At 43.3% G+C, this 13,160-nt stretch overlaps 1 protein-coding gene across 1 annotated transcript in view; it reads right to left on the bottom strand.

Annotated features, from left to right (window-relative positions):
• Nucleotides 1-672: 672 nt before the first annotated feature.
• LOC115343559 (translation initiation factor IF-2-like) overlaps nucleotides 673-13,160 on the bottom strand; it is a 42,166-nt gene continuing 29,678 nt past the window's right edge. Inside the window, exons 2-5 of the mRNA XM_030019618.1 lie at nucleotides 11,398-11,516; nucleotides 10,673-11,141; nucleotides 9,629-9,762; nucleotides 673-2,146 (exon numbers count right to left, since the gene is read on the bottom strand). Coding sequence (XP_029875478.1) covers nucleotides 1,951-2,146; nucleotides 9,629-9,762; nucleotides 10,673-11,141; nucleotides 11,398-11,516 — 918 coding nt within the window. The 3' untranslated portion in view covers nucleotides 673-1,950. The remainder of the gene's footprint in view (nucleotides 2,147-9,628; nucleotides 9,763-10,672; nucleotides 11,142-11,397; nucleotides 11,517-13,160) is intronic.

The following is a 13,160-nucleotide window of genomic DNA, read 5'->3' as shown; positions in this document are numbered from 1 at the left end:
TGGTTTTATTTGTAGTCTGGTAAGAGCCTCTTTTTTTTCTTGCAAAAATATCTCTTTTGTGATCTCACCTTTTCTTTCACCTGCCTTTTGTCACACAGACCTTTTGAGTGTGACAGTAGTTGCAATTTCTTTCCATCTTTTGTGGTTTCTTCTTTGAAATTAGCATTCCAGGTTGTAGAAGTAAAAAGCACCTCGTATACTAAATTCAGAGCGTCTATTTATTTATAGCTTGTGCACTTTATTCCTTCCCTACTAGGCATCTTCTTCATCTGGGCTTTCAATTACACAAAATTTCATCACAAGCAGAACTCTTCATTACATGGTGTTCAGATCAAACAGTAAGCCACAGAAGATCTTTACAGACAGAATACACTACATTTAATATACATGGGATATAAAAGATGTGGTATATAAACAGCTTTTTAGCCCTAAGTAATACATTTCCAGAAATATTTTTTTACAGAACTAATATCTTCTCAATGTTTTACAGATCAATACGTTATTTCCTTTAAAATTATATATAATTTAATATTATAATAATCTTTAAATGTAAAGCCTTTTCAATGCAATTAACTATTTAGCTTGTCATGTCTTATAAAGAAATTTATCTGACAACATGATCCCAAAATACAGATTTCAGACTGCAGTATTCCTTTGTGTAGAATAGATCTTCATATAGTCACAGAAACATCACTTGAAGAGTTTAGGAGACATTAGGAAACATTTTCTACCCAAAGGCAACTGCATTTAAAATAAAGAAGCAAAATGTTTTACTGGTTCTGATTCAGTTACGTGGAATTACAAAACAGCAGTAGATTTTTAGTTAGTTACAGATGGAAAAGGGCCTTTGTCATATCAGGGTGTGCAGAATAGCTATTTCTTTCCCTCTGTAATTTGTAAGTAAGTGGGCAGTAAATTACAAGCAACTTCTCCCTTTATCAGTCTATCCTCAATTACCACAATTAACAATCTCACCACTTCACTCTTTTATATCCTGATTCTCCCTTTCTGTATCTTCTCTTCATCTTTTAAGAAATAAGGTCTTGGCATCAAGAAAATTCATCCCTTTGTAAGCTTTTCTGCCCTTGGCCACATAAGACCTTCAGTCCTAGACAACTTCTCCAGAAATTATCTTTTCCTCAGTTAATTATACTCATGTTAATACAACATTTAGCTATAAACATATATATGAGCACACATATACATGGACCCATCTGTATTTACCCCTCTCTGAGCCAGCCTTGAGCTGGCAACATATGTCTCCCCGAACCAAGAGAGTGGGTTGGGGTTAAAGCTATGACAGCCAGCATGTTCTTAGTAAGATGTGAATTTGCATCATGGGAAGACACAGTTCAGCCTCTTTAAAAAAAGCATGCAAAATGCACTTTATTTAACACATTTCTCCAGATAAAGTGTTTGAGCAGCTGAGGAATAGCTGGAACTGAAGCTCAAACATGCTGCAGCGTGACTGCCTGAGCTCCCGGGGCTCTGCCCTGACGTAGCCTACCTGCCACACAAGACTTCATCAGCGCAGATACACTGACGGTGGGGCCCACCCATGTCCCATGGCTATCGCAGGCCTATTGTTTTCATTCAGCTGCTTACAATCACTCATAAGTCTGTCAAGATTCATGAGCACTTCTTAAATACAATTGTGGGAACAGAAGTTCAACTTCCAAGCCATTTTGCTCCATGACAAATAGTGCTGATCTTTAAAGCTTGGAAAAAAAAGAATATTTTTATGACCTCATTGCAGTTCTTTAGTGCTGTGACCCTGATGTTTGTGGAAAGGGCAAAGTATAACACACTGTACATCTTGCTAAACCTTTCAGTGCTTGCGTTTAGGAGTCATCCATAAATAGCTACCGGTCATACAAAACACTATGGCTGGGTGCTAGACTGCATGTATTTCTTTTCCATCGAGGCTGGTCATTCAGCAGCCAGTATCTTTCATACAGATGCTTTAATAACCAGAATCTTCAGAGCAGAGATGTCAGACAGGTGAACAGAAGTCCTCTCAGATGAGTTTGCAATGTCTACCAGCAGGCAGGTCATGTGGAATATAGACACATATAGCAGGAACCCTCTTGTCTTCTCAGTGAGGAAACTGATAGTCCTGGCTACGACTGAGACAGCCCTGTTCATTCTTTTGGCAAGACAGAGTAAGACAAAAAGAGATAAGGATGGTAATTTGTAGACTGTAACACTTAAAGACCTGGACTCAAGACTAAGATACCATTACACTAAGTCCCATTTGAACAATAGACAGCCCTTTATCAGAGGCGCCTCCAATCCAGCTGTAAAACAGGAGGGCACAGCTCAGCACAAACTGGGGGCCGGCAGGGGCAAAAAAAAGGCAACTGGATGTTGTTTTTAAGCCTGCTGGGAAATGATCAGCTCTTACAAGAAATTCAATTCATGCTAAAAATTGCACAGAAAGGATCATTTTAAGGCACAACTTCAAAGAGGAGAAAGATATGCTTCTACTGATGTTATAAACAGCTCCTACATGTAAGTGTTGCTGCAACTGCTGGAGAATATAGACAATGCATGCAGTAGGCTGCTACCACAGGTAAACTGAAGACAGGAATTGAACATGAACAAAGGGTAGGCTTTCAATGCAGTAACTGGAATAGGGAAAAAAAATGCAAGTATTTTTATAGTCATAGGAAAAATTTTAAATTTGTTCTTGAGAACAAGCATGGGGAGTCACATTTTCTGTTTATAGTTTTATAAATTAAAAAAAAAATCTATTTGAAAAAGAACTTAATCATCACAGTTTTAAAAAACATTCTTAGTATATTCCTAAAGCAAGACCTGAAATTTGGTTATGCATTTGCACTTGGGCACTTCCCAAATTCTGTATTTAGTGGTGTCCTCAGCATGGTCCAGTGGATACAAAAGCAGCTTGGGATTCACAGATACTAGTCCTGGCTCTGTTTCTAGGTGATCTGGGCATGTCATTTCAAAGTCCTCTGCAAAGCAAGACAGCTTCATCATTTTCAATTTTAGTAGGATGGAAGGACAAATTGTTCCAGTGGACAAAAGTGATAGACAAAAGGTACCTATAATTACTAACTTTACTAATTTTATATGAAATATGTGGATTCAACGGCATAGTAATTTTCATTGCTGTGTTTTAATTAGCAAAAACGTGAAAGCCATGCAGGTGAACATTAACTGTTCCAGATGCAAGACTTTTTCATGCATTACTTCCAGAGCCCTGTCAGTAGTGAACAGCGTAAGCAGAAAATGGACAGATAATCAGGGCTGTAGTTAAATGTGATGGACTTTCTAAAGATCAAACTTCTAAATTTTACTGCTTCTTGAGAACGTGGAGCAGAACCTGTTTCTGTACATCTGAGATCCCTTGGGCTAACCATGATGTTCTTATAGGATCCAACAGAAAGGCACATATTCAGTGAGGATTCCCCATTTACAGTCATGTTTCATAGCCTATCTGCCAGCTTTTAGTCCATTTAAGAAGCATCAAATTGATTTCATTTCAGTCTAGTTACTTGATCAACAAATCATGCCTCACAAAAGCACATTATATATTGCTTCAACATGATGGCATTGATCAAACTGTATTTGTTATCTCTCAAATAAGAGAATAAAGAAAGGAATAAAGAGTCAGGCTGATAAAATCTGTTTTCCAAAAATCACGGGTGACTAGTCTTAAAGAATGATAGAAAGTTTAAATGTAGTCCAGTCGGAGAATTTCTTTTACTTTTTCCAGGACCAGAGCCAAGTTGATAGGCTCGCAATTATCCAGAAGATTCCTTTTTAAAGCATTGGTGACATATTCCCAAGTTCTCTTTAATTTCTCTGAGTTTCAAAGCATATTGAAAAATTCATGCTTCATAACCCACCGAACTCTCCAGTGAATACTTTAAAAACTTCTGGGTATCAGTTGTCAGGTCCAGATGTTTAAATAAGCCTAATAGTAACAGTTCACACAGTAGAACAGCAGCACAGCAAAGGTGGAGGGTGTTATATACTTCATGATCACCATCAGCAGAGGTGCAGCAGCCTGTCCTTTACTGACACATGAAGAAGAGAAGTAATTCAATGAATAATTTGTTCTAATTCTAATGGACATTTTTCACCCAGCAATGGCCCCTTCTTTTGTTCAGACTACTTTTGTTCTTACTATGCTTCTTTAAAATAAAAAAAAAAAAGGCAAGAAAAAGATATTTCATCTATAATTCTATTCGCCATTGAGATTTTTGTGTGCCTTCATCAATATCCTGAAGTTCTTAACTTTTATTTTATAAAACCTTCACACCCCTACTTTCTCACTTGGGGATTTCCATAGTAATAATTTTTCTTTGTGGGTTTTCTTTGTCTTTTTGGTCATCAAGTTTAACATTCTTAGACAGAAAAAAGAAAATGTTTTACCATTTTTTTAGTCTTGAAACTAGTTTCCAGCACTATGAAATTGGTCATTTTCATAAACCAGTGAGAATAGGGACTTGAATATATTTATTACAGGAAAACAGAATAAAATCATGATCACTTATGCCTAATTAGCTACTCATTAGTGATTTGCATGTCATACAGAGATACGCTGTAGGAGAGGAAAAGCTGCGGTATTGCTGACTACAGCTACCGTGACACTCAATACAGAACTACACCGCCAAGGAAAATCCTTACGTGCATCCCCCAGAGTCTCTTTCTCTGCTGTTGAAAAATTCACCTGCAAGACGCTGCTGACCAAAGGCTCATGGCACAGATGGGGGCTTCTTGCTGGCCATGCCACTCAGCTCCTCAAAGAGTGGCAGCACGGGCCACAGGGACTCCTGGCTCTCCCTGCAGCACCACTACACAGCAGGTTTCTACAGAACATGCTTTTTAATGGTCCTCCATATATACAGCAGAGGAATTCTGCCTGTGGCCCCCGTCCAAGGAAAGTCAAGTAGATCCCTGCTAAATCTAGGCATATTTTCTTGGCTCTGGCCAGCTGAGATACACACTAGATAGATAGCAACTTGAATGGCATGTTCAAGATAAGATTCCAGAACGTAAACTCAAGATCAGGACACAAAATTCAATGATTATCATATGCAGATCAAGTGAGGAAAAGAGATTCTTAACCAGTATGCATAAGACTCTACAGTGGAAGGGCTATATTTATTAGTGGTACTTTATTATTCATACTATGTCCCAGGACTATTTTTTCTGCCGTGCAAAGATCCAACAATCCTTTTTGCTTTAGCAAAGAAAAGAGTCATTTGCTAGATGTCAGTGGACTGTGTTTTCTGTTCTTCTGCAATAGCTATTCTCTGAAGGCTTAAACTGATTGTTCTTTAACCATAATGTTGTTAAAGAAATGCCAGGAAGTTTATTCGTGGTTTATTAATACTGCAGAGGCCCCAAAGCAGCAAGATAATGTCCAGACTTCCAAAAAACAGGCTTGCCAACCATCCCCTTGGCCAGCTTCCAATTAAAGGAAGAACATGACAGCCAAGCTGCAGCTGCAACGACTTCAGAAAGTGCTGAAAAAAAGTAGAATGATCCAAACCACAGAGTCCTACTCCAATTTTATACACACCAAAAAAAACCCCAAAATGCCACTTGCATTTCATTTGTACCATCACACAAAGTCCAGACCGGGTCTCTAAGAACATTTCTTCCCCAAACACTTTTTCAGAGTTCAGGTTAGTGTTCTGAGACCAAAAGGCAAAGTCACTAACCCACTACAGTACATTGCTTCATCCTACCATAAGCTTTTTTCCCCTCCACAATATTGATAATTCTGTCATCTGGGTTCCTCTTATCTTTGTGATAAATGAGGCTACTGCCTTCCTAACTTATTAAGGCATTTATCCTCTCCTTTACATTTGAAACACTGAGAAACATGTATCTGATATACCTAAAAGTACTTCTGAAGCGGTTCACTATAAAACTGTTTTGGCGAAGACCAGGTGCACTCAGGTTTGTAGTTTCTGAGATCTCCAAAGTTTGCTCTCTGACACAAGAATACCTGTGTTTCCTCTTTCAGGGACGAACATCAAACAGTTTCCTTTTCAAGGTTAACATTTGCAGATTTACATTGATCTCTGGAATGTTACGGGATGAAAAAGGGGTTTTAAAGTGTTAGTTTTCCCATGAAAAGTAGCTCAGCTTCTTCTGAAGGCACATTCTATTATTGAGCAGTCACTTTGCTTTCTATGAAAATGAATGACCATACGATACATCAAAGTGCGCTACTATATTCCCAAATAGATAGAGGCTCACGCCACAAAGCTCAGGCACAGGTTCCAAAGGCATTGCAAGGTTGTCCGTCACCATGGTTTGGGGAGGTAGGGGACAGGGCACAGGACCTTCAACAGGACAGGCATGCCCACTTCTGAGCATTCAGGAGCAAGCCTCTCTGGCTGCTCTGGCCACCAGGCAATGCCCCTTCACTGCTTACTCCTCCCTATTCCAGAGATGAAAGCAGAGACATTTCAGATGTGATTGCCTGTCCCAGCTGTCTCAGCACTTCATAAAGGAAGGAAATTCCTTTAATATAAAAGTTGCTTATAAAAAGATGGCTGCACGGTATTTCTGTTGGATGTACACGTTTGTCACTATCTGACATTCAGGCAGCCTTTTTTCTTTTTCGTAATATATGCAATGTTAGGAATAATGAGTTTACCATGGCTCCAAGTCCTGTAAACACAAGGTATTGATTTTTTTAGAGCATTCTAAAATGTGGAATTGCTTCATTAATATCATATGATTTAAATCTAAGAATTAGGTTATCAGTTCTACACCTGTAATCTTTTTTCTTCAAAGAAATAAAATTGACTCTACCAACTGCACAATCACAAGCAAAAATCTGGAAGCCTGACAGGCAGAAGACACTCACTTTTCATGGGGCACTGTTCCTCGCCATTTTGGCGTCAGAACGTTTCCGTAGAGCTGTCACAGGGGGACCTGAGGTGAAGATCCCTAAGATTTATATTAAGGAGGAGTCTGGATGTCAGGAGACAGTTATTATTAGGTCTTCCTAATGAGGTCATGAAGAATTTTGTTTTCAAACACAATATTTCCGATTCCAAAATTATAACTGTGAAGAATCTGATTTTTTCTGGAGTGCGTTACCTTTGTAGATTTAAATCTAAAATACTCACCTACCAGTGTCTGAAGTTAGGCACTTACTTAAAATCTATATTCAGTTATGTAAGACTTTAGGATGCCAAGTAGTGGAAGATTTGTAGATGTTTGCTATCACCCTGAAAAACTGGTTTATTCATTTATAAGAGTATTTTAATATTTGGGTTTCACCCCTGCCACCCAGCATTTCACAAATCACATTTTAACACATCCTTCTAAATATTTTTAAGGTTCATTTAAGGTGGCATCTGCCTTTGAATATGCATCCAGTTCTCCTGACATCCAAGATGAAACAATTGTTCAGTAAATTTTGTCATTTAGTTCACTGGAATTGGGATTTCACTTCAAGCTTTGGCATAACAAAACCAGGGATAACATCCTAAGAGTGGATCTAGCACTTAAAAAGTGGACAACAATCTGGAGAGTTAAGATCTGGTTTATTTATTCAGTGATGACCGAGGAGACAGCCATAGCAGTCTTTCCATATTCCTCCTATAATGCACAGGGACTTTTTTTTTTTTTAAAGTAGTAGTAAATAGCAGTCCTAAACAATGGAATATTACTTCATAGAGCTAAACACCAATTCACGTGCTATGTATTGTGTTTTCTCCATTCTACTCTGGGCTGTTACGAAAACATAAACTTAAAACATTTGTTGCTGTACCACGTATAGGTCTGCTCAGAGCCCCTTCCTCTTTTCCATTATTTCTATCTGGAACTGGGAAGCTTTTCTTGAAGCAGTATTGTTTCTTCCTTGGAAAAAATTTTTAAAAAGCAAGAGAAGATGAGGTATTTAAAAGCCTCGCATCTTACAGAGCACGCCTAGTTACAAATATGCTATAATCGGCACACCTGTCATTTTATGTAGAAAGAACCAGATGATGGTGGAATTCAATCCGTGCTAAGAAATCAGGAATAGGGCTTACAAGAATGCTTACATCTGTCCCTAATTTGCTTGCACATAAACCCACGGTAATCTGCTTTATTGCCAAAGTCATATAAAGAAATTGGGCACCAAGCAGCATAGGTAATCTCAAACTGGAGGCCCTCCAGCCTAATTAGACACAAACACCCAGAAGGCCCGAGACTGAAATATGGCATGTAGATTTTGAAATGTATGAAGAGACAGAACAGTCTCATTAGCAGCCATCCAAGTGTATGTTTAAGCCTCTGAAGTTCCTTTTCTTGACTGAGGGAAGGAGTAAGCCATGTCTATGCCTGAGGCTAAGCACAAGGAAAAGCATCCCGCTCCTTTTGAAACGGCCCCGATCTCCCAGCTCCCGCCCCAGCCTGCTCCTCCCAGGCTTTGCTCAGTTCCTGGCCACTCTCTTTGCAAAGACATCCCCACAGTCAGCAAGCTGATTTAATATCAGTAATGCTGGGAAAGCCAAAACATTATAAGTCAAAGACAAAATAAGACAAAGAAGCAATTTTGTGGAGAGCTTAAAGAGATATTGGTTCATTATTCATTATTTAGTAGATACATTTCTTCAGGAAGTTAGTCATGGAGTTTTGCCAGAAGCCATAAAAAGTGATAATTTCCCTTATTTCAAACCTCTGAACGTTTTTTATTTTTCTGGCGTCAAACAACTATTGTTGGCTACTTTCTGATTACAAGCTTGTCTCTCCCTGATTACAAGCATGCAGCTACTTTGTCGAACGATGCAAAATTATGAGTGAATTAAAGAAACAGACAGAGGAAAAGTCCATGACAATTTTAAGGCAGAACAGCTGTGGCAGAGAAGGCTACGCATAACACAGAACTGACCTCCATGTTGCAGATTTCAGGCACACTCAGAGACTATCTATTTTTGGAAACATAACAACTACACTTAACTAACCAGAGGGTGTGATAGAAATGTTTTTATCAAGTTATCTCCCTCTAAGTTATTTGAGGGAACAATGCAAGGTAACACATTATTTCCTTTTTGAATTGAGTTTTTACATTATCAGGAAATATCACACTGGCCACAGAATTATAAACAACTTCTGGTTTTAATAAAATAAAGGGAGCTTTGTGCTCCTTTTCTTTTTCTGCAAACACAACACAAAGGAAACGCAGGGACACAGCAGAGTCTGGAGATCTTGCGTTCAATAAAAAATTGTGGATAAAGCCTTCTGTTAATTGACATGCAAGGTCAATTTGTATCTTTGTCTGTGATGCTGTGGCCTATTTGCTATTGTTATATTAGTGCCTGAGGTCACCAATCAGCCCCATTTTCTTGTTTTGTGGGAAGACTATTTGACATTTAACTTCAGCAGCACGCACTACCGAAGCATTACTGTTACAAAACAAATAGGCAAATTTTAAGTGGGGATAATTTTTTAAAAGAACTTTTCTTAGATATGTTTTTTATGTGTTTAGGGGTTTTTTATAGGTGTTTGGGGGTTTTTTAAAGAATACGTACCAGGACATCCATTGCTCTCTTTTGCCCTTCCCTGTGCTTTAGGTTTGAGATTCAGGGAAAGAAGAAAATAAAGCGGCAGGAAAGGAGTTACTTGGCCGCAACATGGCAAGCCTTACCGTACTACTGCCCATCTCTGTCTGACCTCGGCCAGCAGCGAATATCGGAGGCGATGCCCGGCGCCGCGAGGCCGTTTCCTCTCGTGCATCCCGGGGTGTGACCGAGGCATCTCCTCTGGTAGGGAACCCGCAACCTGCCGAGGGAACAGAGCTTTGGATCGCGGGCACGTCTGTCTACGGGGGGAACGCGCAGACAGACATGAGCTCACCGCCCACGCGGGAGCCAGCTCCCGTCCAGGAGCCACATAGCCTCATTAGAGCAAAACCGTGCCCAACCTGATGCGTCTGTGCCCAGCAGAAGAAGCCGAGATTAACCGGCAGGCATCCACGCGGACGTGCCCTGGACACGGGACAGAAAAGCCTGGCGGGTGCTAAGATGGAGCGCGCGGACCTGGCGCCCCGGCGGGCAGGGCGCCGAGCGCTCTCCCGCGTCGACGATGAGGGGAAAAGGCAGCGGCGAGGCTTCGCTGAGGATAAATGTGAACGAGAAGGAAACGAAGAGGGAAGCGGGCAAGCCTTTGCTGGCTGAAGCAGAGGAAAGGGCAGACGACGCCTCGCCTCGCCAGGCCCACGCAAAACCAACGCGGGCTCCGAGGGCACGGGCAGGGGCGGGTGGCTGGGCAATGGCGGGAAGGCAGCGGGCGCACGCGCCTGGTGGAAAAAGCCGCCCAGGCGTGAGGAAAAAAGCGCCCAGGCGTGAGGAAAAAGCCGCCCAGGTGTGAGGAAAAAGCCGCCCAGGTGTGAGGAAAAAGCCACCCAGGTGTGAGGAGAAAGCCACCCAGGTGTGAGAAGGCAGAGCAGGGTGGCGGAGGCTGGCGGGGGGAGAAGCCCCAGTCGGGCAAAGCAATGTGGCGGAGCTGGCAGAGGGGCAGTGAAGGGGGGGAAATCCTGTGAGCCCCGGCGAAACGGTGCTGAGGAGCTGCAGCCCAGCCGCCAGCCCTGGGGCCACAGGCAGGTGAGGCGTGTACCTGTACCTGACCCCGAGCGCTATCCCAGCTCCCCTCCATCGCCCCGGCCCCCGGCCACCGGCAAGGACGCCCTTACCTTCCCGCCGCGGGCGGGGGCCGTTCCTCGCCCGCTCCCGCCTCGCCCCAGCTCCTGCTGTGAGAGAGCGGCGAGCCCGGCCCCGGGTTGGGGGGGCTGCCCGGCGGCCCGGCCGGCCCCCGGTCCTGACCCTGCCCCGGCCGGTGAGGCGTTCCCGGTGCCCGCCAACGGCTCGGCGAGGCGCGTAGCGGGGAAACCCCCGGCTCCCCCGGCCGCCGCGGCGGGCGCCGACCTGTTGCCAGGGAAACCCCCCCACACTCCCCGCCTCAGGTGTCTCCTCAGCCGCGGCCTGGCCCCCGGCGGGCGGCAGCCCGGCCCGCTCCCTCCCCGCAGCCGCCGAGGGATGGAGCGGCGGTGGGGACGGCGGCGGAGAGGAGGGCTGTGAGGGGTTCGCGGGGGTGGCCGTGCCCGCAGCTCCCGCGGCCGGGGTGCGGGTGTGTGTGTGTGGAAATTTAACACGCAGCTTTTTCTGTCAGGCGTTGAGGGGTGTGGGGGGGTGTCTTTGGGTAGGTTTCTGCCGGTTTTGCTCGTTTATGACGCCGGGGACCGTTTCGAAGAAGGGTAATTGTGATTTGGGTAAGGAACTGCCAGCCCCCGCGGCCTGTGCCGCAACGGGGAGCCGAACGGGACCGCTGCATCCACGCTTTGCCATGCAGGACTCTGCGAAGCAGGTGGAAAAATGGTGAGCGGATTTTACCCAGAAAAAATGGATAACACGGCCTCGCCTTCCGTAGGGATTTCCTTTGTTCCGTAATAGAGGCTTTCGGACAACAGAGAGCGGTGGCACTGTATTGACTAATTCGGCTGCGGTTCTCCTGCCCGTAGCGTAAGGGCACGCCGGTGTCTGGGAAAGATCGCAGGAGAAATTAGGACGCCGCTCAAAAACTGCCTCCGTTCCCTTTAGCTACACAACTCTTATCCTTGGAGTTAACAACTAATGGATTCCAGGAAATTGACAGAGGCTCTGTATTAAAGTGACTGTGCAGCTGGCTGGGCTTGCCAGCACCCGCTCGCCTTACTGCTGGTCCCCTTGTGCCAGTCCCAGCTGTCTTTGACTAAAGTCGTCTGGTTTGCAGCAGAAAGGATGGGTCTCTCCGTCTGGGTCCTTGTGGGACTGCTTTATTTCACGAATTCTGTAGTACTCAGGCTGTAAACTAGTGTCTCATTATAAAAGTAGAAATCAATTTGACAATTTCTGACTATATCTTTGTTGCAATGACTTTTAAACACTGGAAATTAACTTTTTCCACCCAAGGAGAAGTTTGAAGTTGTTTTGTATATTTCCTGCTTCAAAAAGCAAAAATGAGGAATGACTGTATATATTTTGAAGGTGTTAGTAAGCAAGAAATGTGTATGTTTTTATTCAATCTAATATATCAAGACCTGCTGACAATAATGACTTACAAACCATCATTCGCACCACTTGCAACTAAAGCAGTTGGGAAATGTCAGAGCAGGTATTTTTCTCCCTCAGGAAGGCCAGCTCTGCTAAACTGAAAGTTTCCACGGAAACATACCAGTTTCCAAGAGAATTTTCATCAGAAGGACCCCTAAGACCTGGCTCCAGCTTTTGTTCAAGAGAGACAAACTGGCGTAGCCCCCGCATAGGCCACCATCCCGGTGCTGGGGGCCCAGAAGGAAGCATCCCTATCGCGTGCCCTTCTGCCAACAGTACTGGGGAGCACCCAGCAGAGTCTGGGCGATAGTGGTTTCTGCCCCACAGACCTTTTAATCCAATAAATAATCAACAGACACTGGGTGGCACTCCTTTATCCCAGCAAAATCACTTCAGCAAAATCCCAGCAAAATCACTTCAGCATGTGTGCCCACTCCTGTATATCGCTGGGCTCTAGTCTCTTCTGAAATTCCAACCCAATCCTATCTCGAGACAAAACCTACTTGTAGAGGACAACCATCGTTAGCTTGGAGGGGAAGAAATACAGTAAAATTAGAAGAGATAAGGACATTTTGTCCCAAGATATATCCTCCTGCAGCAGTTGCTATGGTTTTGCACACTCTGAGGTTGTTTTGCCTCATCAGCATTAAAAACTGTCATAAAACATCAAAGCCTTCAGCCGAAGAACAGGGAACTCGATACATGTGCTGTGTGCTTGCTCCAGGGTTTCTGTGTCAAGATATGCCACAGGTAGAATTTTTCAGTCTGTTAGATCTTCAGGCCCCCTACACACTGACCTGCAAGGCAAGTTCTTATATCTTTCCCTTGTTTCAGCAGGACTAAAAGCTCTCTTGTGAGTGAGAAAGACATATGCTATGTGTTGCATGTGCGCTGATAAATTATCAGTAATTCTTTTCCCCTCGCTTTTTTGCATAATTATTTCACCTTTCTCACATACAGCGTGAGAGATGAATCTTCAATTTAATAAGTACCCCTGAGAAAGTGAAGTGTCTTTCACTGAGCTTGGGGGCAATTGCAACCCGTCCTCTTCAAGCATTCAAGTTACTGTGCCAAAAAGGGGAGCTTTTTATA

This window comes from Aquila chrysaetos, chromosome 7 (genome assembly GCF_900496995.4).
Source record: "Aquila chrysaetos chrysaetos chromosome 7, bAquChr1.4, whole genome shotgun sequence".
In the NCBI taxonomy this organism is placed as follows: Eukaryota; Metazoa; Chordata; class Aves; order Accipitriformes; family Accipitridae; genus Aquila; species Aquila chrysaetos.
This window is presented reverse-complemented; position numbering and strand designations above follow the sequence as displayed.